This window comes from Oryzias latipes, chromosome 4 (assembly GCF_002234675.1).
Source record: "Oryzias latipes chromosome 4, ASM223467v1".
Lineage (NCBI taxonomy): Eukaryota > Metazoa > Chordata > Actinopteri > Beloniformes > Adrianichthyidae > Oryzias > Oryzias latipes.
In genome coordinates, this window is record NC_019862.2 from 13,884,653 (window position 1) to 13,909,839 (window position 25,187).

The following is a 25,187-nucleotide window of genomic DNA, read 5'->3' on the forward strand; positions in this document are numbered from 1 at the left end:
AAAGGACTGGGGCAACTCGGCACAGCTACAGTGTGTGTCTGTGTGCCAGTGTGTAGCGGCAGCAAGACATTAAACCACATTTTTGAAAATTCTACACCAGCGCTGTCATTTCTGACTTCAACTCAGTATTTTTGTGTGTTTTTAGAACATGGAAGCACGCTTGGAAAGATAAATAATTAAAAAGTTCAGAAAAGTTGTACTTTTCCCCTGGTGATGGAACAAGGTTGTCTGTAGTGTTGGATTTAAAAAAGAATGAATCAATTCAAATTGATACTCAAGTGGAAAATATAAAAAAGGATCAATCAAACCCATAAATCTATTTGTCTGTTTGTGTTTAATTTAGGAATCAACAATTTTATCAATTAAAATTTCCAGTCATTTTTTAATCACCATTCATGTGAAAACAGATTTTCCTAAAATAGTTGTGTGAAGAGAAATTTGTAAAATAGATGAATACTAAATCCAATCACATGGTATCAGAAATCAAAATGAAATTGGAACTTAAACTTGGCACCAAAACCCAACCCAACAAGTTTGATCTAAGTTGTGAAACATCTTATGACCTGTTGAATAAGGTCAAGAAACATACATGTGTATAAGATCATTTTATGATGCCAAGAAAAGCAGGATTCCTAAGAAAATAGGTGAGCTCCTCTGTAAATCTTTAATTAGAAAATTCAACATAATAGGTCAACAGAACATTAGAAAATTGCATAAGCCAATCTGTAACTATGGATCTATATGCCCTACAAAAGCATATTGCGGGCATAAAAGAATTTACACAATGATGTTTTGCATTGTGAACCAATGTATTCATCATCAAAAATTCTTTCAAGTGCAGAAAGTAAAAAAAAGGTTTCTGGTTCTAAAACAATATTTGAGGTTCTAAAACAATATTTGCACACCTGCAAAGGCATTTTATGTCTTCAGAAGTGTAAAAACAGTACATTCACACACGAGAGCTTTATCTACAAGTGTACAAACAGACCTGCAGACAAACTCAAATTACAACCTCAGACTTTTGACATGAACATTTTTTCTGGATTGATCGACAAATCAGCACCTTTCTCCTGTCACCAGCAAATTGGCGTTCCTCCTCTGACTAGAATTTCTGACGGCAAAATGTTACACTGTTTACTGCAAACAGAGTTTTCCAGGATTTCTGGTAGTTAACTTTACTACTAAATCCTAAATCCCATTTCTGTCTGGCATAATATCATGTAAGAAATGCTCAGTTAAACTGACCTGTAAGAAAGGGCTGTGAAATGCAGTTAAATTATGGTGATGCCAGATGATACGGTTCCCATTTGTGTTTGAACATTTTCTGCCTAATTAAGCAGCTATGTTTGCAAAATGATCAAATGTCCCCATCTGAGTCTAAGTTATTCCTCAGAAACACCTGAATGTTTTTGGTTATTAATACTAATTTCCTACCTGTATGCAGACAAACACAGAGAAATGTGCAGTTTTGGAGAAATTCCTGCTCTAAAATCAGCTCTTTGTGCCACTAAATTACCAAATGTCCACATTAAATAATGATATACTCATTTCCATGCAGCTTTATTAATCGTGTCGTTATTTTGTTTGGTTATAATTCCTGACCACACAATGGGCTGGGGTTAAAATCAATATTTTTGAATTGGAGTTGTTGCAGGTTTTTTTAAAGGCTGCTCAGTAAGATGATCTGAAACAGGGATGGAAGAAATCAAGATCAATAGGAAAAGAGCAAACGCACACATTTCTGGATGCTTTAGAAAACTGTGAGAAATTTGAGATATAAAGTGCCCTAGCCACTTATGTTTTTAACCCCATTTTTTAAAACGTTGCATTTGGTACTACATGCAGTTAATGGGACATGTTGAATAGATTTATTAATATGTTTACTGTTTGTAAACATAATAAGGCATTGATTCAAAAACGCAATGAGATAAATTTGCTGGCATAATGAAATGAATTGCATAATTAACTTTTAGAATAAAAAAATCTATAATCATCAGTCAAATGTTGAACATTTTGCAACGAGATTTGCTAGTGATTGACAGCATAGTGATTCTCCTGTGACAGGAAAAAAGTGCTAATTGATCGTTTCAGACAAAATATTCAATGTTGAAAGTCCTTGGTTGTTACTTGATTTTGTGTCTGTAGATCTATGTGTACTTATGGAAAAGTATTTAAGCTGTTTTAAGGACCTAAATAATTTTTCTGTAGGCTGAAAACGGTTTATTACGTGCGCAAAAAGTTTCTGCAGCTGTAAATCTTTTTTTTTGGCATATTCTCAAACATTTTTTTTTCACAGATACATTTTTATTGTAAATGCAGGTAATATCCTGCAATTGCATCATTTCATTGTGCAGCTGCAAAACTTTATTACATGTGTGGTTATCATATTAAAACCAAAAATACTTTTAAAAAGTAGTCCACATGGAACAAGTCGATAAGTTTGATTAGCAGTACACACAGTTCAGCTTACAGTTCTGCAAAATCCAGCAATAAAAAGTCGTGACTTGATGTGAATTGAACAAAAAGGTGATGCTGTTTCTGAGCAACAGGGAAACAGTGTATCATTACCATAGTAACCCATGCGTTCACACTCACACAAACACATTCCTGTTCACCTTTATACAGGTTCTGGGGCACGACAACTTCAGTCTGAAAGAAAATGAATGAATCTAATTTTTATCGCTTTCCTCCTTATTGATTTTAGAACTTCTCCTTTGCCTCTTCTCTGTTTATATAAATGCCTTTATTCTCTTTTTTGTGTTGTAGCTTTTGTTCTTTTTGTGAAGAATAACAAATACTGAGAACACCAGAAGTGTGATTTCATTTCACAATGGCCCTTTTTTCGTTGCTCAAATCCAATATTGAAGTTTACAAAGAAATCCTGGTTTAGCATTAAAGTGAAACAGAGATTTATAAAACAACCAAATAAATGCAAGTTCTGAAAAAGTGACAAACTGATACTGCAGACCAGTTTTCTAAACTCTTATGAAAAAGATCCCATTGCTTCTGCAAAAAGATGAGCAAGATCATGTACTTTTCATATACTTTAGCTCTTATGAGATAAGGTCAGCAATTCTGCAGCCCTTTCTGAAGGTTGTTGTATTGGTAGTTGTTTTAATGCTTTAAAGAGAAGCTCTCTTCTTGCTTGAGGGGCCTTTGATTGACCAAAGGTGCCCATCTCATCCTACAGTTGCTGTGCCCACAGAAAAACAGAGCCAAGCACTGAGTTTGTCTGCAGTCAGCTGACATAAAAAAGAGGCTGCAGGCACAATGGTGCTTCATAAACTGTGCTTTGATTTGTGAGATGCTCATGTGGAGTTTCTGCAATCACAGCTCGCTTGTTTTTTGGGCATTGTTTCAAAAGTGTGGTGAGAAAGTTTAATGGCTTTCTGATTAGATTCAGCTCTCATGTCCATGGTGTCCCCAAAGCATGTCACTTTTTAAAGCTAAATTGTTTTTATTAGACTTGTCTTTTGTAAAATGTATGAAATCTAAAATGTGTCAATAATTACTTCAGTCTAAAGACCCACTCCAATGTTCTTGTGGCATTTTTCTCATGATGAAGGACATGTATAAAGACAATTAAGCTTCAAATTATATTTTTTCTTTTTTCTTTATTAAAATCGTTGTGAATCAGCAGCAGAAGAAAGCTGTATGGCTGAATAGCTCCAATATTGTTCGCCATTTTTGCTGCAGCACTAATGTTAGGTTGGGGGGGGGATGAAGGGCTGTATAAGGGAGTGTAGACAGAAGGATGTCGGGAAGCAGGGGCAGGTCTACCCCTCTGGGAACGCTTTTAAAATGGATCAAAAGATGATGAGAATAGGATTTTAAAGCAATAGTAACTGCTCAGCGTAATGTTGGTTCTGATCCTTTAACAAAACAGCAGAATCACTGGATATTTTGCCTTTACTGCTAAATACTGTTATGTTTCCCATTTTTACTCCAAAATCAGGATATTCTGTAGCTATCCTGTCTTCCCTGAGTTCTACAAGTCTTTCTATGGTTGAGTTTTTTTTCATTTAAATTATTAAATTTTTTTTGGTTTTGCTGAAGGAGAAACATAAGGAGAAGTGCTGTTTGTGTTGTTTAAACATATAGAGAGTATTGCATGTCTAAAAACCAAAAGAGTATCATTTGCTTTTATTAAGTAAAAAATTGGTGTAAATACAGAGAAAAATTAGGCAAATGTTTACTTTTATAAGAAGTGTCAGTCTAGTGTTAAGCTTATACCACTGTGGCTTTGTAAAACTCACTCTTTTACAACTCTGGTGTCAATTTTAGTCTGTGTAAAGTTGAATTTTTTTTTTTTTTTTTATCCAGTGGAGGCTCTGAAGTGATCCTGGGATGTTAGTTTTCATATGACACTGAGCCCACATGCCTGTAAAGTGTATGTAAGGGAAGAGCATCAAAGCTTCCTTTCCCAGTTAGGTTTTTCTTGTTGGAAGCATATGGAGCAATGTCCCAAATGCTATCTATCAGTTTGTAGTCTTAGCTGAACACAGTAGCCCAATCATTTTGTTACATGTTTTTTCTTCTGCAAAAAAGAATAATTTCATCTGTGTGAAGCAGAGAAAATGTTTGCATGCCCAGCAGGACGCTCACAGGCTGCACAGGGAAAGGCGTTTCATCAGATCGCTCATTCTGTGAGTCAGGCCGTGTCCTTGAGCTTCATCTGAATGCTTCTCGGAAATCAATTAATCATGATGAGGGAATGTAGCTGATGATGTCTGGACTGAGGTCTCTCATGTGGTGTTTTCAGTTCCTCGTTGAGCAGAATTTGTGGATCAAGGTAAAAACAAAAGTTTTGGGGAAAACTTTCAAAGTTAAGAATGTGTCATTATAAAAGCAGAAACTGACCCATCAGACAAAAGAGACTGCTGCAAACTGCTGCAGTGGATGAACTCAAAGTTGTGCAGAAGTGAAGGAGAAACTCCACTGAGTGATTTTTCATAGTGATGGTGTCAGTTCAGGTTTGAAACACACTCGAGAACCTGGCTTTGTTCCCCTTCGGCTCCGATCCCTTTTTATTCAGTGTCTCCAGGGCTTTTCTTGTTTATTTATTTCTTTGGACCATTCAACTCTTTTTCTTTTTTCTTATTTTTTTTTAAAGGAGGGGGAAATTTGTTGCTTTCCTTAAATGAAATGTGAAGCACAACGACTAACTATTCCAAACAAAACCACCTAGTGGTTGTGTTATCATTATTATGAAAATGGAATAAAAAAAAAAACTGTCAAAAGTGAAGATCAGTCAGAATGGAGCATCTGGGATGATGGGGCTTCTGGATCAGTAAGCTGTAGATCCAGCTAAAACAGGAGTTTAATTGTAATGAATGCAAATGCTTAAGGGCTTGAGGTCAAATGCATTGTAGTGTTTAATGTGGAAAACTAGGAGCATTCACACAGAAATCCTGCCGTGTGTGCATTAGTTGTTGCTTTAATCTCAATCAAAACCTTACTTCAGTCCTATTTTGGCAACAAGTTTTTGGATTGTTTCCAGACATCCATTAACTGCTCTTGTGGTTTATTTTGATTTTTAGTTCTTCTCTGCAACACTTTAATAAAAATGTAAAAAAAAGTCTGTTTCACTAGTGTATATAACAGAAGTGCTGGTCCACAACAAAGAACCACGAACGTGTTTTGCTTCTCTTCACTGAGGTGTAACAGCCACGTTATTTGCAAACTCGCTAACAGAAGGAAAATTATGCAGTGTGTTTTATTTCAAGTTAAAATAAAACAAGCATTCAACCTTCCGAGGTTTTGTGTCCAAAACCACCACCATAAAAATCATTAACGGTTTTAAAGTCTTGAGCTTTACCAAAAGAAGATCAAACAAAGCACTCTCATGGGGAATTTGAACTCTGTTTTTGATTAAAGAAAACACCATATTTTTAAGTAATATATATTTTGGCTCTTCCCAAGCGTGTTAGCCCCATGTTGTTTTAAAAAAATAAATGTAACTTCTAAAAATAATGAAGCAAAAACATTGCCAGAGGCTCCTATTTTGCGAGCAGTCTGATATTGTGCTCAGTTTATCTTTTTGACCCTTTTAATTACTGAAGTGTAATGTGAATAAAATCTGCTCTTCTGTAAAGTGTGTGTGGGGGGGGGGGGGGGGGGGTTGCAGCTGAACATGCGTGACCTGGAACAGGAATAACAATAAATGATCCACATTACTCTTTTCTGCAATGAAGCTTTTGGCCTCTCACTGTGCTGCACAATCACTAATGTATTCCACTGTGCTGCCCTTGGATAACACTCACCAGGAGACAACATTGTGAATGTTAATCCATGTGTGGTCATAACTTTATGTATACACCAAATGATCTTGGGGTCAAAATGACCCATCTGCACTATACCTGTAAAAGGAAGCAATCTACACTCACTGGCCACTTTCTTACCGTGTTGGATCCCCATTGTTTTCAGAACTGCCTTAATCGTTGGTGGCATAGATTCAACAAGGTACTGGAAACATTCCTTAGAGAGTTCGGCTGCACATGCATGATGCCAATCTCCCGTTCCACTTCATCCCAAAGGTGATCAATGGGTTGAGATCTGGTGACTGTGGAGGTCAGGAGGTCATTTGAGTTCACAGAACTCATTGGCGTGTTCAAGAAACCAGTCAAAGGTGATTCCAGATTTATGACACGGAGAGTCATCCTGCTGTAAATAGCCATCAACAATACTTAGGTAGGCTATGGCGTTGTAAGCATGTTCAGTTGGTACTACGTGTGCTAGGAAAAAATACCCCCACACATTATACCACCACCAGCCGGAACTTCTGAAACAAGGCACGATGGATCCACGATCCATCCACTCATTAGAACAGGCAAAGTTTTTCTAATCTACTGTTGTCTAATTTTGGTATGACACCTCTGAAATGTGTCTTTTGGAACTGGTTTTCTTGGAGGCTAAATATAATTTTACGTATATATATATATATATATATATATATATATATATATATATATATATATATATATATATATATATATATATATATATATATATATATATATATATATATATATATATATATATATATGTATATATATATATACGCCCGATATTAGCAGTCTCATTTGAGTTGATGCCATCAAAAACACAATGATTTCTTTCCTTTTGCCCTTGTCATAAATGATGATGAGAACTATAATCTATTGGCGTTCACTGAGAAATAGTATTCTGTTCTTAATTCAACAAAGCTTTTCTTCGTCTGAAGGGGATGCTTTACTAATCGGGTATAGTCTCTGCAGCAGCTTTATAGCCTCAGATTGCAGCGCTCCACTCATGGAAAAGTTGTAGTATCTGAGTTTGAGTCGGTGGTTAGTTATGAGGGAGGCTGCACCGCCACAAGAAAGTTTCATAACAGCTTTTTGTTTCTGTGTGATTGGTGTATAACTTAGCTTGACAGTGATTTTTTAGCTGTTATTACTCCATGTTTATGATGGCCTGTCTGAGTCTCCAGTTGCTTTGGAGGCAAAATTAACCCCAAAATTAGCCCCAAACTAATGGGGCTAATCTCCACTTTTAACAGCTTTTGGATTTTTACAAGACTCTCACAGCAAATAATTTGTTCAGATTTAGCATAATACCTTTGGCACAAAAAGATAAAAAAACAAAAGAAATTTATCTCCAGTTTTAAGCGACGTGTGGATTATAGCAAAAAAAAAAACACATCTATTTGGCCTTTTTTCTTTTATTTAGTCTGAAGAAAGAAAACATGGGTTATAGCTCCACCTGTTCCTCAGTATGTCACACATGAACAGCTGTCTCCTTCTGTTCAGGTCATCCTTTGCCTCTCACAGAGTCTACTTTAATTAAAAAGTAGTCATCGACTCTTACTAATTGGATGAAGTACATGCATTGCATATGTAGACTGTGCTCATCTCTCCTGAAGTGCTTTATTTTGGACCTGGCGTCTGTGACAAACTGCTGTGCAGTGTTTGCACTCACCTCTGGAGGGCTTTAATCCCGTTTTAATCTGCTCATTTCACCAAATGTTAAAATGATGCTTCCTGACTGGGCTGATTAGCTTGATGGGCTTTTCACAGCAGCGTTGAGACAGACCAAATTAATAACCAAGCTTTAATATCTGTCGGATCTGCTGTGAGGGCTGAGAGCTGATGAGCAGTCAGTCATCTTTTCTCATTAAGATGAGGAAGTGATAGACGGGGTTTCTTGACAGGAGCTGTTTTACTTTGATGCTTTTTCTTTATTTATTTTGGCTTATTGCTTTAATGTTCTGGTTATTTGTTTTGCTGGATAATTAGCCTTATCGAATTTAATAACGTTTAATAGTTGTGCGTGTTGTGGTTTCTAACTATTTAAATGTTTTTGCCAGAATGCATAAAAAAATTGCGAATTTATTTACGTTTCTCAAAAGGTTTCCTCTCTTGGATACCAGATGTTGACTCAAATGTCACTGCAGTTAAAAAAATATATTTAAACGTCTTTTTGTAAATTTTCACTGTTTTTTGAGACTGTTTAAAAAAACTGGATGTTTCTGTGCCAGTTATTCAGGTTTTCTAGTTAAGAAAAGCTGGCTTCAGGTTATTTTTATCACTTAGTGTCCTTTGTAATTTCTTGTCAATATCTCAAGGCTTTTAAGGCTGTGCGAACATCCACGAGAAAGTGATAAATGCTCTACATTTTGTGGCTTTATTTGACTGAAATGAACAGAATATAACCTCAAGAGGAAAACAAGTTTAGAAGGACAGCACCACAAATTGGACCTTGTTTTTGTCCAGATGAATGGTTTGAAGTAGAGCACAAATCAGACATTTTTAAACTCTACACCTGATGGAATTTCTGTATTATTGAGACAGAAATCCTTTATCTCTGTCTGAAGCAAGAAGTAGCACTTTGAGTGACAGTATTGAGACCCATTAAGAAACATAGTTGGCTTAGTTATAAACTTTCTTCCATTTTCACTTTTGTAAAATAAATGTTAATAGAAAAGTCTAAAAGTTGCTAGTTGGTGCACTAATGAGGTTGCTCATCTGCTTGATTGTGTATTGATCCAGTGAGAGAGAAGACAGTGGGTTGCTGCAGTGATGCTTTCAATGCAGCCTTGCAGCCTGGGTGTTTGAAAGCAAGACATGTGTGTCTATTTCATGAAAACACTTGGACGGTCAAACCATTTCCCCTTATAATCAGCAGCAGAACATATTTTTCTTTTAGCAATTTGAATCAATTCCCACAAACAATATTTTATTTGTTTTATTGTTTTTCCTTTTGTTTTTGTTTTGTTTTGTTGTAGTTTTAACTCAATAAGGAAGTAAAATGCTCTGTCCTATTGACTTGTTAAACAGAATATGTGATGTGTCTAAGTGTCAGTCAGTTAGGAACAAAAGTTTACCCAACCAGGCACCTTATTCAAGACTCAGACAAGGATACTATCAATAACTTAAAGATTTTTAAATGATGCAATGACAAAATCAATCAATCACTTCATTTATATAGCACTTTTCATCAACATGCTGTCTTTCACAAGGGGCTTAACAAAAGACATAAACCTTAGTTAGAAACAATAAAAAAGTCACAATCACTGGCTAAAATTTGAGGAGACACTGCATAGGTTAAAAAATGTAAAAATGATAAACCATAGAAGCCATAAAAGACTTAAAAGGCCAATAAAAAATATGAGTTTGAATAAATGAGTTATGCAAAATTTAAATTGAAAAGATGTCTTTAATTTACATTTAAAAATCTCCACAGTAGCAGAAACTCTCAGATCCTCGAGTAAGTTAAAAGGTTAATTGGGAGGAGGATTAGTTACATTTTTAATATTTATAGAGCAAACTACAATCTAAAGAGTCAGAATATTGTTTGTCCGCCTATGTGGACAGTCAAATGAACGTGAATAGGAAGTTTTAAACATTTTTCTGGAGCTCACAGATGCCAAACAACAAAATCGTCCCTCTGACTAACTTCTTTTGTCTATTGTCAATTGTAGCTTCAGCAGTCTGTGAGGAAACAATAACTACTATTGTTTGTATGCAAATGATCAGTAATACCACCAACTTGGAACAATCCTTCATATAGCCACTGTTGACCTACATAAATCGTCGCTTTTTTTGCTTAGACAAAGACCAGCGCTTCCTCTCGGCACACGTTATCCTCATTAGCGTTTGTACATAAGAGGAAACGCCTCATTGCATATATTAACATTGTGCAGACTCTATTAGCTGTGTAATGTTGCATGAACTCAACCAAACAGCCAGCACGTGCAGTTTGTCTCCAATCAGAGTAGGATGGTTAATTGGAGAGCATGTGTTGTGCAAACCTTTAACTTTGCACCAGAAATGAATGTACAGCTTTAAAGCTTCATCTTTTTGGCTTAGTTGGATGTTTTTTCTTGAATTATTTGTATCACCCCTTGAGACAACCTTGGAGGGAATTGTCTGTTTTTCAAAAAATTGAACTGATATTTTTGTTAACAGAAGGAAAAATATAGTTTTTCATAAATAAATACAGTTTTACCAAAGGAATAAATGAAAAGAGTTGACAAGTCAAGTAAAAAACATTGTTGTTTTTTAATATAAAATATGATGAAGCTTTTATGTGTGATGCATAAGCTTTTCTAATAAACAAGTTCATAAAGATTGCAGAGTATTTTGAAGAAATCTCTGTAAGCAAAACTAGGCAAAAATTTTTTTTTTAGATCTATGTTTAAGTAAAGCATCTAAAATATTAGAGTTGTAGACATTAAAAGAACTAAATTATGTGTAAATATTCACATTTAATCTTTTCTACATTTGCACGGACCCACTGATACCTGTGGTGTCACTTCATTTTTTTAAAGCTGCCCTTCGAGGGTAAAAGTTGCCAGTTTTATTTTCTGCTTGAACATAGTTATTGAAGCTGACGTGTCTTAAACTTTTGCAGATATTTATTATGCAAATGCTTATTAAAATATAATAAGGAAACTGCCAGCGTGCTTACACATTAAACCAATGATCAAACTGAACAGTTGCAGTCGTAGACGATAACCCCTTCAGTTTCAACATTGGTTCCTTTGTGTCATAACTGCAGTGTTGTTTTTTTAGATGTCACATGGAGTCTGCCGCAGCTTCACAATGATTCATTTGCTTCTCTTGCTTTTTGCTTTGAAGGGAACAGCCCATCTTCAGCGCCAGAGCTCACGTCTTTCAGATCGACCCGGCCACCAAACGCAACTGGCTGCCGGCTAGCAAACATGCGGTCACCGTGTCCTTCTTCTACGATGCAAACCGCAGCGTCTACCGCATCATCAGCGTGGGCGGGACTAAGGTGGATGCCTCAACAAATCACACATCCACTGTCATGATGGACTTTTGCTTTGTCTGATGAGTAAAACTCATTGCACTTCTGTTGCAAATAATGATATTTTTGAACCTTTTATTAAGTCAACCTTATTTGATTTTGATTTTTTGATTTTATTGATTTATTTCAAGCGTTGTAGTCAAAGCAATAAAGAATTTACACATATTTATCAAACTCATTACAGAAATGATAAAATGCATAGATTTAAAAGACAGAAAACAAAACAAAAATGTCACTTCAATCACATTTGCTTAATTAAATACAGTGGTCATTAATAGAAGTTTAAGTAGAGTTTGATTTATGAAATATATCGGTTCATATGAAAGTGTGATGGGAGGAAATACATTTGTCAAAAGCACACAAAGTTCTCTGAATATGCACAGCAGGCTGACAGCAGCCAAAGTGATGTTTTGAGCACCTGGGAGTGAAAACTCTTGCAAGGACTTTGTAGTTTGAGAAACTTGGAAACAATTCAGTCACTTATGCCAGTTTGCTCCCCTGAGAGTTGATGCATTTGGAGGAGAAATGAAAAGAATCATTTGACATAAATAAAAGAAAATAAGCTTTTCTGGCTGTACAATGGTGAATTTCTTAAACAGCTTTACACTCAACCGGAAGTTTTGTCTCAAAAGCTTCATTTTTATTATTGTTGTAATAGATCCACATTTGAAACTTTAATTTTGCTTTGGTTTTAGTGTCGCTTTCCACTTGTTCCCCTGGAAAATCTCATTTATTGTGATGTGCTGCTCAGTAAATAGCAGGCCTCTTGTTGTTCAAAGAGCAGTCAACACTATTTGTTGGCTAAGACGGTTCATATGAAAATACCAATCATTGTTTATGAGTTTGACATTTAAAAGTGACAGAGATAATTCACAATATTGCTGCTACGCTCTGCTGATTTCCAGTTTTTCAACCGTAGGAATGATTGACTGTTGAAACCAGGCTTTTTACAGTGCAAGATTTACAACAGTAATGTTATTTTCAAGAGGCATAAAAATAAATTATATCGACCTTTACACAATGTCCTGAAAGTTACTTACATTTTTGTATCAAGAACGTTTTTTTTTAATGGAATGGAAACTTTTTCTCTCCCATTCCTGTATTGGTTTTTATTCGTTAAGGGAAAATGAGAAATCCTCTTTACTTTGTATTCATGTTCTTTATTATCTGTGGTGTCAGGCCGTCATCAACAGCACGATCACCCCCAACATGACTTTCACTAAAACCTCCCAGAAGTTTGGCCAGTGGGCCGACAGCCGGGCTAACACCGTCTACGGCCTGGGCTTCTCCACCGAGCAGCAGCTGCAGCAGGTGCACACGCACACACACACACACACGCACACACACACACACACACACACACACACACACACACACACACGCACGGGTAACACTCCAGCAAACTCTCCAGCATGCGATTAAAAAACATTTCTTTATTAGGTTGGTACAGTGCAAAACATAGATGTCTGCATACTTTGTTTGAAACTGAAACTAAGTTTGATGATTAATAATGAGTATATCCAGTACCGCTTTATCCAAAATAACTTTTGGTTGAAATGATGGACAAACGTCTTCATCCAGGGGCGGCTGTGGTGCAGCGGTAGGGCGGTTGACCTCTGATCGGAAGATTGCAGCTTTGATTCCTGTCTTGCCCGCCCATATGCCAAAGTGTCCTTGGGCAAGACACTGAACCTCACCTTGTCTCTGGTGGAAGGTTGGCGCCATCATCAGTGTGTGTGTGAATGGGTGAATGTGACTGTAAATCGCTTTGGGTCTTCGAGGAAGGTAGAAAATCTCTACAAATAAATCAAATAAATGCCATTTACCATTTACTGTCCAATCAGTGATGTCCCATAGTACCTACCTTTTCCAGTTTCTTATTGTGTTTCATTTTTTAACATTTCATTGTGATTTCTGGAAATTACTTTTGTTTTCCGAAACATGTCGTTTTTAATTGTGTAAAATAATTTTTGAATTGTGTTTTTGTTTCTGGCATTTTGTTTGGATTTCCAAAATGTTAATGTTATTTTGTTATTGTTTTGATTTTTTAATGGTCTTCGTGATCTTTGAAATGATTTGTTGAAGCCATTTGAACTTTAGGGCCACCGTAGGTAGGCCTACTTTGATATTTATTTATTTTTAAAAAGACACTTTTACAGGCATTTTAGATTAAGAAAACATTGTTTCAGAAATGACCAGAAGAATAATTTATCTTTGTTCAATCTGAGGTTATAAAAAAGAGTTTAAGACGTAACTCTTAAAGTGTTTGTGAAAAGGTTTTTTGCAATGAAACTGCATCATGTTTAAACAATTCATTAAAAAGGTGTTTTTTTGTGTGCCTTTTTCGTCTTTTCCTCTGCAGTTTGCAGAGCAGTTTAAGGAGATAAAGGAGGCAGCCCGGCTGGCCAGAGAGAAATCCCAGGAGAGGTTTGATCTGGCCAACCCTGCTCTCAGCATCGCAGCTCCTCAGGTGAAGTACTGTTGTACTTTCTAACTGAAGGAAAAGCAATTGCTCCCATTTTCTACGCAACTGATGCTCAAATTATTGTCGCTAATATTCAGTAAAGGTTACGTGAATATTCAACCAAAATGAGGAAAAATTATAAATATTTGTTGTATACTTTATAATGTAATTTTCTGTAAACTTTACTGCCAGAATTACCTGGCAGACATAAATATATGCTAAAAAAATGTGCATTTATAGTAGGCAATTTTCCAAAAATCTCTTGGAAAAGAAACAACAAAAAAAGTAATTGCAACACAATGAATCATATTTAAGTATTAAGAATTACGAAGTTAAGAGTTTCTATTACCTGATGGCACAACTCTTAATTTCATGTTTATGTGCCATCTGTGCTGAGATTTCCCTGAGGGATCCCCTCCATGTTCCTGACATTTGAAGCAAAGATTATATTTAGATTTCTTTTTCTTTCACATCTGGATAAGAACCAGCGACAGATTCAAGTTTGTAGTGACTTACTTCGACGCTATATATGCACAATATGGTCACCAACAGGATTTCATCATTCTATACTTAAATGTGATTATTTTAGACATACACACATATGCCCAGGGATTAGACGGATCCCCATCTGGGTGCTCCATTGCTCTTTCATTCCTTAACTCCATTAAAAGATTTCATGCATAAAAAATAGACAGAAAAAAGGAGCAGAACATATGTAAAGGGGCAGTAATGACTGGGAGTGAAAGTAAGAAGAATGGGGTATCAGGATGATGGAGAATAAAGAGAGGAGGGCAGGAAAGGGGGATGAATCATCTATAATTGACGGGGAATCTGGCAGCTGCTAAAGGGACAGTGGCCGCTTTTTTTCCTAGTAGTATGACAAATTTAAGGTGGAATTTTTTTTTATTTTTAAGGGAAAAAAATACAAAATGTAAAGCTGCTTTAAAAGTTTGCTGTAAAAGACCTGTTCTTTTTTTTTTTGGGGGGGGGGGGGGGTAGCGGTACAGTCTGGCAGGAATTGCTCTCTATAATTTATGCATCAATCTGAGAGTTGCAAGGAGAGTGGACTGCCTCTTTTATTATCAGCAAACTGTGCCACCTTGCCTGGATGACCTCTAAGCCATTTATTGCCTCAGCTGGCTGTCAGACTGTATTTTCACCACATTCAGTGATTCTTTACATTCCATCATAGTTATTATTTATATGCTTTTTCCTGCAAACCAAGTGATGTGGCTTTCAGTCACGGAGCTTTGAATATTTTTAGATTTGTGACTGAACAATTGTAAGCTTGCCAGTGATGCTCATTGAAGTTATTCTAACGTCAGTTAGTGATCTTGTCTTTACTATATTTGGCTTTTTTTTAGCAGTCATGTAGTCATCCATACTCACTGATTTTCTGCCTCTTATGAGGATTCTTGTGGTTTATGCTAGATATTAATATTATCTAAATAATGTTATCTTGTGTTTTTTAAACAAATGCACGATTTGATAAATTAGCCTTATTAAGGAATGCTTGTTTGACTAAAACAGTCTGCACAAATGCACTGAAGCCCTAAATCCTTCTTCACCTTCTCCTGAGGGGTTGGATGTCAGAGTGCAAATATAAATATCATGCAGGCTGGGTAAGGACTCCCACAGTCAGACATTCAGCTCAGTACTAAGCAAACACACGAGTGAAGGAGCGGATTCTGGAGGAAGCAAGTGACTGCATTTACGCTTGGCTTTGAACTTTTTCCCATTTCATAAAAATTTCAGATATTGTGTTTTTATAGACCTGAATTATATAGAGTGTAGATTTATGACTGCACGACAAAAGGATTGTGTGACCTGGAACATGCTGATGGTGTTTATGTTTAGTCTTCCCCTCACATAACTTGTGTATAAAGTCCCACTCCAATCATCTTTTTATCTATTTTAAAAGCATTTTTAGTCGTCTTTTAATTATGTTTATGCCGTTTTCAGTCAAAAAGCCTGTGTTGTTTTCAAAGGACATAGTCTCTGCAAAGCAGCAGGAGTTCATTAGAAATTCACCTCCGAGTTGTTAGCGGGACTGTTGACGCAGAGTTAGCCTGTCCCCTTCCTATCATCCATCTGTTTACACTCTCTCAAGCTAACTTACAGTCCCTCACACCTAACATGACTGGTGCAACAAAAATGGCTACCAATATCAGTTATCCAGTCGTACAGTTTTAACCCAGAGGTCAGCTCAGATAAGGAAAATGAAAACGTATGTGGATCTATTTGTCTGCTAATGGATGGATCAGAATGGACCGAAGCAGGGAGCCTATTGCTTGCCGAGTAGCATCTACATCACTGCAGCGTTTTTCAAACTGCATTTTTTTGTCTGATCCTGATTCATAATGATTTGAATAAAGAAATACTCAGAAATGCCACTTTAAGTTCAATTTTATATATATAGATATAGATATATATATATATATATCTAGGATGAAACATCCAAGATGCATGATTACATCAAGCTCAAGGCTCCAACTGACAGTGTGCTCAGTGAATGTCTCAGGCAATGGAGAGTAGAGGATACAGTGCTGGAGGACAGATCCTCATGGGAGGACAAACCCCTGCATGGGATGTACCACCGGACCATAACTGAAGTGGCTGATATCAAGACGTCATACCAATGGCTAGAAAGGGCTGGCCTACAGGACAGCACTGAAGCACTCATTCTGGCAGCTCAGGAACAAGCCCTGAGCACCAGAGCGATAGAGGCTCTGATCTACCACACCAGACAAGACCCAAGGTGTAGGCTGTGCAAAGAAGCGCCTGAAACAATCCAGCACATAACTGCAGGATGTAAGATGCTGGCAGGGAAAGCATACATGGAGCGCCACAATCAAGTGGCTGGAATAATATACAGGAACATGTGTGCAGAATATGAACTGGAAACCCCTCAGTCAAAATGGGAAACACCTCCGAAGGTGGTAGAGAATGAGAGGGCAAAGATCCTGTGGGACTTCCAGATCCAGACTGATAGGATGGTAATGGTGAACCAACCAGACATTGTAGTGGTGGATAAAGAACAGAGGAAAGCCGTTGTGGTGGATGTGGCAGTGCCAAGCGATGGGAACATCAGGAAGAAGGAACATGAGGAACTGGAGAAATACCAGGGACTCAGAGAAGAACTGGAGAAAGCCTGGAAAGTGAAGGTGACAGTGGTGCCTGTGGTAATTGGAGCACTCGGGGCAGTAACCCCCAAGCTGGAGGAGTGGCTACAACAGATACCTGGAAAGACCTCAGACCTCTCAGTCCAGAAACGCGCAGTGCTAGGAACAGCTAGATACTGCGCAGGACCCTCAAGCTCCCAGGCATCTGGTAGAGGACCCGAGCTTGGAGGAGAAACCACCCGCAGAGGGTGAAGAGGGGCGTTTTTTTTTTTATATATATGTGCTCCATCATAAGAAAAAATGTCACAATCGGCGCGGTGGGGGGGCTGCTCTCCTGGTTGGGCTGGGGCGGCGCCCTCTTTCCCTCCGTGCCTCCCTGCTCTCTGGCTCTGGGGGCCTTGCGGCGGCCCTGCTGGCCCTGGCCTGGGTGGCGGGCTTGGTCGCCCGGGCGGCGGTTGTTCCCTGCCGGTTCCCGTGTGGCGTTGGGGGGATTCCGGCTGCCGCTGCTGGTGCGGTGGGGGTCTTGGGGTGGGGATGGCTGGGCACTCTCCCTCCTTCTTTTCACGTTCCACCATCCATTTTAGAAGAACATAAACACTCACCTGAGCACAGGTGTTAGCTCAACAGACTGAATGACTGAAATATTTCACACTAGTTGGTTTTAAGGCATAAGTATGCGTGTGAACACTATCTGTTTTGTGTACATGTCGACAGGTGGACATTTTTGCAACTAACAGGTGTGTTTATAACATTTGAGTGTGTGTGTGGACAGGCTCCGCCCCTTTTTTTTGTTTTTTTTTTCATTTGAACCTTACCATAATGATTAACAACCAGTAAACTTGCTGCTTTATGCTGCTTCATGGTCTTATCCCCCTTCCCCTCCTATTATCACCCCCTACCCCCCCTCTCTCTAACGTCCCTCTCTCTTCTTCCCCTCTTTCCTTTTCCGTCCGGTCCAACACCAAAGATTTTCAGACATGTTTGAAATTAATAAAGTTTGGCCTCAATTACAAAAGGGGTTTTTTCAGACATACCTTTGGTTTGTCTGAAGATTCATAACCCCTCTTGTTAAAGTAAAATATGTCCAACCCAAGAGGCCCTCAGCTCTCATCTGTCTGCCTAGCTGTTGGACAGGACAAGTTAAAAAAAAAAAAAAAAAAAAAAACAAAACAAAAGAAAAAATGTCACAAGAACATGTCAAAAACACCAAAAAACATTTCATTGGAGTGGGTTTTTAACACAAACCATCTTAAGTTTTCTTGTACATGTGTGGATGAGCAGCCTTGGTTGGGAACATGCATTCAGAACTTTTTAACCACCAGAAAACCTAAATGATATTATTTTCAAATGCAGAAAATGCAAGTTACCAAAAAATGTGGACGGAAGAGAGAAATTGGGTGATTCAGTTTCACATGTGTTGATATTCTAGCAGCCTCCTCCCCTCCTATAAAATAGATTTCTTGCCTTGGCATGTTTACTTTCTGGCAGGCAGACACTGCTGAAGGATGTTGCCTCAGAGCACACAAACATTGTAACGTCCCAAAAAGAACAAATGAAATGATGAAAATGTAAGTAAATGTCAGGAAACGGCAGGAAAATGGTTGCAGCTTACCTCGAGCTGACTGCTGTAAGATCACCTTTTTACTGTCTGAACTTGTGCTTTAAAGAAATAATACCTAATCAATGCTTTCGTGGACTGTGAGCGCATGAGGTTGAAGAATGTCAGAGCTGCACTGCCAAATATCGATAAATGCTTCAGTGGGGCTGTAATGCCATTTAAGAACTCAATTAAAGCGGTTTAAACACATTTACTCTATACAAACGGTTTTAAAAATAGCTGTAGTCTTTGAGTTTATTGCTGAATCTCCTGCATGAATGGCTCTTGCTTCAAAATGTTGCAGGAAAAGCACTCAAACATAAGAGTTTGCCGCTCCATCTGTGGGTTTAGCATTGCATTACTATCAGCTGCTCAGTAACAAACCTGGTCAGTAACAGTAGAGCGGAGCCTCGGGCTTCACAGAGAGCATGTTCTGTCTCTGATATAGGAGGAGCAGCAGGGGATGTGCATGCAGTAAAGCTTCAGCTCTCAGCGTTGTTGACAGAGCTCAGAGCTGATGTGGAGGAGGAAGCGGGAAACACACTGCGATGACAATGAGGAAGGCTAAGTGGCACGTTTGCAGAGACCAGTTGGTAAAAAAGTAGAGGCTAATAGTTTTATTACTTGGCTGTTAGATGTAAAGCCTTGATGAAGCATGCAGCCAAGCACAGCTTCAGTGCGGATTAAAGGCAGCAAAGACAGTTCAGTAGGTTGTTACATGTCACACATGAACCATAAATGTTAGTTGAGGTAATTCATTTCAGTACATTTCTCAATTAAACATATTAAGTTTTTAATTTAAATGCTTTAATTATGATTATGATCTGATTAATAATCTGTGAAAATCCTATTAAAAAAAACGTTATAAACCTTAGAAGTCTAAAGCCTTTTTTTGCAACTCATTTGAGAGCCATTCATCCTTTTGTAAATCTGCTGTTTCACATCATTTGCTTTAACCAATGATTGATTTAGACTGTTGACCTACCATTATGTCCATATAATACTCTTCTGCTAATCCAGGCTTAAGTCAATGATTATGCATGTTATAATAGCTGTTTTTTCTCTGCTTTGCATAGCTTTTGAATTAAGCTTTGCACTCATGTAAAGCTCTGTGGTGTTCTATTTAGATGATTTAAAAAGTGTTGTATTTCCTATGACCTGGTTTTGTTCTCATTTTGTTGTCTATAGATGCAATAGAAACCAATGCAAATGAACCTCCATGTTAAAAATGACAAAATATCTCTCTCTTTTTTACTTTTTATTTTTTTATGTTTGACAAAAAGTACATTTTATGAAATCAAATAATATTTTGGCAACCACTTATGCAGAAAAATAAAATGTATTAAAGGACATTATGCTGTGCTTGAGATTTATTATGCAAAATGGGATAGTAAGAAAATAAATTACAATTTAAATTACTAACTATTCACAGCAGGAAGCAGGTCTTCCTGCCCACTGATTGGAAAAAGAGGCAGCCTAAAAATAGTAAAAGAACACTAATCTCAAAAAACAAATGAAAATAAAAAGTCCGGGCAGAAAGCAATTTTACTTAACAAAATCGTATGATAAAATATCCAAATCTAAGCTAAAAAAGCACATTGTTAGATAAACTTTAAAGTGAATGTTATACAGCCCAAAAATAGGCATTGTTTTGCTAGTTCTAAGCAAATGGTTTGTATTTTTGAGTTTCTATGTACTTAATTGTAGTTCATTTTAATTAGTGTCAAAAAACTAGTGTAATATGTGGAAATGACTCATTTTAGAACAGAATGTGAACAAAATAAGAATACAATCTTAGTGCAAGTCAGCCCATCTTAATACATCGTCACAAATTATAAAATGAGCACTTATTCTTGGAACATAAATTGAAATTTTTGTTTCCAAAACCATGGTAATGAATGCCAGTCTAACTTACCAACATTTACTGAACTTTAAAACAACATCCTCAAAAAATGAGCCAAAAATTACAGTGTAAAATTGTTTTTTTTTGTTTGGAGGCCCTAAATCAAGTTTTTTACTGTCAAGAGTTTGAAAAGATTTTGATTTATTTCAGTAATAATTTCCCTATTTCTAGATCCTAGCTCTGAATGAAGCAATCAATTCTCAGCTGTGCTGATCTGAGAAAAACCTGGAAAGATGTAGAGCAAAGAGAAATTAAACAACTTTAAACCTTGTACAATATCTTGAATGTCTAAAAAGTTTTAAATCATTGCAAGTAGTTTGTAGTGTAGGATAGTATCTTTGCAAAAACAGTAAAGGCAGGACTGTGTACTGTTTAGTGCGTGGCACCCGTGGGTCACGGGCAGCTTGAGTAAATGCGTAACACATGAATAAACAATGTTGGGTCTCAATGAAATCCAGCGCGTAGAAACAGGAGCTTCATAAAGCTGAGAGGCCAAAAAACGGACGGAATTTGAGATAAATAAGTAAACAGTCTGGATGAACTAAAAGACAAACAGTAGGGCAGAAATGTCACGATGAAAGCTCCGAGCAAAGAGGATTAATATTTAACGTTGGAGGGATTCCATTGATTAAAAGCCGCTGTTTCTCGCCTCGGTTCGGTTTGAAAGTTGCTTTTATGTAGTTTTAGGTGATAAAATGCAGCACTTGTATTGTTACGTATTCCCTTTATGATGTTGAACAGGGGGAAAAAAAGTGTTGTTTTTTATGTTGGTTGCCTTCAAATCAGATCAGCATTCTTATGAGTTTTAGAAAAACTAAAAATCTTCAAAAAATAAATGTCGTGTGATAAAAATGATTTAGTGTTTGGTTGAAGTCCCACTCCAATCGTCTTTTGATTTGTTTTAAAAGTGTTCCCAGTGGTCTTTAAATTATGATGATGTTTTTAGCTAAAAATCGAAGAACCTGTGTCGTTTTCTAGGACATAGTTTCTACAAAGCAGCAGAAGTTTATTAGAAAATAGCATCTGAGTTGTAGGCGGGACTCTTGGCGTGGAATAAGCCCAGCCCTACTTCCCATCATCTCTTTGTTTACATGCACTCCTACTATTTTACAGCCCCTCAAAACTCCAAGCTAACATTAGCGATGCAACAAAAATGGTGAGCAATATCGAAGCTATGCAGCTGTACAGCTTTTGAGCCAGATATCCGCTTGGATGAGGAAAAAGAAGATGTAAGTGGATCTAGTCGTCTGCAAGTGGATGATGCTTTGGAGTGGAGTAGAGCAGGAAGCTTTGGCCTGCTGTAGTAACCTGTATGTCAACCCCAATTTTCTTTATATATGTCTGTCATGAGAGAAATGCTATAAGAATTTGTTAAAACAAACAAAAGCACAATTTAATTGGTGTGGGTCTTTAAAAAAACACATTTGTCTTTAATCACTTCATAATGATGCTTCTTTTTTTCTTCCTGTGGTGCATCATGGGACATCGATTCCAGCTCTCGCAGGTGCGTAAAAGCACAAACTCTGTTCCCCCATTGAACATCAAATGTGCACGTTGCCTTTTGTTTCTGGGACAGGGATGTTTGTAATCTTAAAGTTGCATGGCCTATCAAGCTCAATAATTCATCTAAGATCTTATCTAAAGTCAACTTCAGAGCAAATGAAGCCCCTGAACGCAGCAGCCATAAAAAAAGGGAAAGCTCTGAGGGGGGCAACAGCAATATCAACTGTAAATGCACCTGCATATTTTATTTATCATGAACTGAAAATAGTATCATCACACTTTCCTGAAACCCTTACCCACAGGGTTTGGTCCGATGATATCACATATGGGGTGTTTTTAGGAGTAGAACTCTTTTACAGTCACAGCTCATAGATATTGATTATTTGCAGTTTTGTGGTTGAATGCCTTGTTTCCAGTCAGACACATATGGAAAGAGCTGCTGTAAGTGTGTAATCCAACTTATGACTTAAACATGACCTGCTGTATGAATTATTCAGCAATACACATAGCTAATCTGGTGTTCTTGGGGCTGAACTGGAGCTTCTCCAATTTTTTTTATAACTTTAATCCTTTGGACACACAGCTCATTTGCACGAGTCCACTTTGTATTATTTCTGCACAAATCTACAAGACAGAGAGCTGCGGAGCAATAGATTAACAGTTAACCCAGGGGGAATACAGTCAGCCCTTCTCAAATTAATAATATAAGCTCTCTCTTGTAAATGCAGGGTTGTAATGTTCAGAGAGGGATGCTGCGGTTGACAATTTCAACTTTATATATTATTCTTTTAACGCAGAAAGAGCCAAAAAAGTGATTTTTGGTTAAAAATGGGGCCAATTTTCAAGCACGCTTCTGGAGGAGTCTTCAATGTTCAACATTTAATTTAACAGAAATGCTTTACAAACATGGGAGAATTTTCTACACAGCAGGAGGGAAAACATCACAGCAGATTGTTTTGGATGAGGATGATGTCAGAGCATCTGTGTGCGTCAACGACTTGTTCAAATATGAAGCAGGTGAATGAGTCTTCCCTGTTCAGCCTGTTTAAACTTCATGTCTCTGTGAAGGTTATTCCCCAAGAACAGCTAAAAAAGACGGAAACAAAATCTGCTGGCTCCTGATTAATAGATAGATAGATATAAAACTTTATTAATCTCCCAAAGGAGAAATTCAGGTGTCCGGTAGCAAAACACACAACCACACACAACAAACAACAGTAAAAAGACAGTTCACAAAATAATATCAGTTCATATCAGGCAGGTTCATTAAACAGCCTGATAGCTGTAGGGACAAATGAGTTCTTAAAGCGCTCTGTCCTGCAGCGCAGTGAAAGGAATCTATTACTCCGTGTGCTCCTCTGACCTGACATCGTGTTGTGCAAAGGATGTCTGGGATTGTCCAGGATGCTCTGAGTCAAAGCCCTCATTCTCTTCTGCAGCACAGATCCCAGAGAGTCCACCCTCCTCCCGATCACAGATGCACATCTCTTAATCAGTTTGTCCAATCGAGTGCAATCCCTCGTGGTCATACTGCCACCCCAGCAGACAACCGATATAATAATAGTAATAGTGTTTTATTTCCCCAAGAGACATCATTTAGTCTCACATTCATTGTTTCTATCTATCTATCCTTTTAAGTTAGAAAATATTCTTTACTTATTCTTTTCTTCTACACTGGAAAAATGTGCTTCTCAAAACAAGTTAAAAATGTAGAAAACAAGATGTTTTTCCCTTTTTATAAGTAGAAGAAATCAGCCAAAAAAAAAAAAACAAGAAGAATTTGTCTTGGAAAGAGTTCTTGAATTAAATTGTGATGTCCTGATCCTTTAAGACCAAATTTGATCTTCAAATTAGCTATAAACCCTCATATTTAGGTATAATGCTCCAATAATTGGAAAGATTATGTCTAGAAATAAGCGTGTATTGATTTTATTAAAAGATTTATATCTTTAAAGTATCAATACAAACATACCTGCTTATACTTTTCCCACCAAAAATTATCCTATTCAAAGCGCTACAACAGTCCAGTTATCTTTATTTTTGCCTAAATAAAATAATACCTCAACAGGGATCTGCAACCTTTAAGGCTAAAAGATCCATTTGGTTCCAGTTTCTTGCCGACCAAAACCCAGAAAAAGCCGCAAAATCCCTGTTTTGCACTTTAATACATTTTATTTATGTTTTTGTGTCCATTAAGCCATTCATTTATAATGTATGCTTTAAATATTTACAAAAATTAAGTTATTGAAATTTTCTACATAGAAAAATTTTAACTTTTGATAGCAGCACTTACAAGTTCACTTTAAAATAAAACACACCCAGGCAATGTCTGCATGCCCACCCTAATCCCTAACTACTAAAAATAACTATATAGTGCAGGACTATCCAGTGCCCTGGATTTTAGCAATTCGGCCACCATGTTCACTACTTTTTGTTTTTGTAAATGGCAAAAATGACAACCGATTTTTGCTAAGTGAAAACCTAATCGATTCGAGCATTTTACCACGACTATTGATGAATCCACTGTGTTCTGATGATGAAAACATTAATGGTTTATTGAAAAATTGCATTGAAATACTTTTATTTTTGCAAAAAATTGTTTAAACCCAATGTATTGTGGTCTATATTCACCAATTTAGTGAGCATCAATGCACAGTTGTTTTTCGCAGAGACTTCTAGGAAATTTCTACTTGATTTTTGAATAGTAAATTTGGACAGCACTACAAAATGGTGAATGCACTTTAGTGCACTATGTATTAATGAATTCGGACATAGCCCCAGTGTCAAACAGGATCCTCCAGCTGCAGCAAATTTACTTTCATTTAAGATGCAAGAAAGCCTAATGAAACATGGCACTTTCCATGATTATGACTTAAGTGCACCTTTATACTTTTTGCCCTTTTACTATAAAATATAAACATAACCTTGGTGTTGAGTTTTTATTCAAATGCATGTTCTTTAAGCTTATTCTAAAAATAAACCACTCTTAATTTAATTTTTGTCAGTTATCGGACATGTTAAGAATATAAATATAAATGACATAATTTAATTTACTAAAACAAATGAACCAAAACTACAAACCTGTTATTTATTGAAATTGGTAGCATTTTTCTTTGCAGCCAAAAAGCCACAATGGAGAGAAGAAGCATGTGGCTCCAGAGTCTCATGTTGCCGACCCAAGGAAGTACACGTTTTTAGATAATGTTGGTTAAAACAATATGTAAAATATAAGTTAAAAACAACAGTTTAAAAAAAAAGACTACCTTTTTAATGACACAACAAAATATTAAA

At 37.0% G+C, this 25,187-nt stretch overlaps 1 protein-coding gene across 3 annotated transcripts in view; it reads left to right on the forward strand.

Moving 5' to 3' along the window:
• homer3 (homer scaffolding protein 3) overlaps window positions 1–25,187 on the forward strand; it is a 53,053-nt gene that overhangs the window by 7,687 nt on the left and 20,179 nt on the right. For 2 of the 3 annotated variants that reach the window (XM_011474030.3, XM_011474032.3), the window contains 4 exons: window positions 11,118–11,274; window positions 12,487–12,618; window positions 13,670–13,777; window positions 21,889–21,897. In XM_011474030.3, coding sequence (XP_011472332.1) covers window positions 11,118–11,274; window positions 12,487–12,618; window positions 13,670–13,777; window positions 21,889–21,897 — 406 coding nt within the window. The remainder of the gene's footprint in view (window positions 1–11,117; window positions 11,275–12,486; window positions 12,619–13,669; window positions 13,778–21,888; window positions 21,898–25,187) is intronic. The other variant, XM_011474031.3, reaches the window with a different exon arrangement.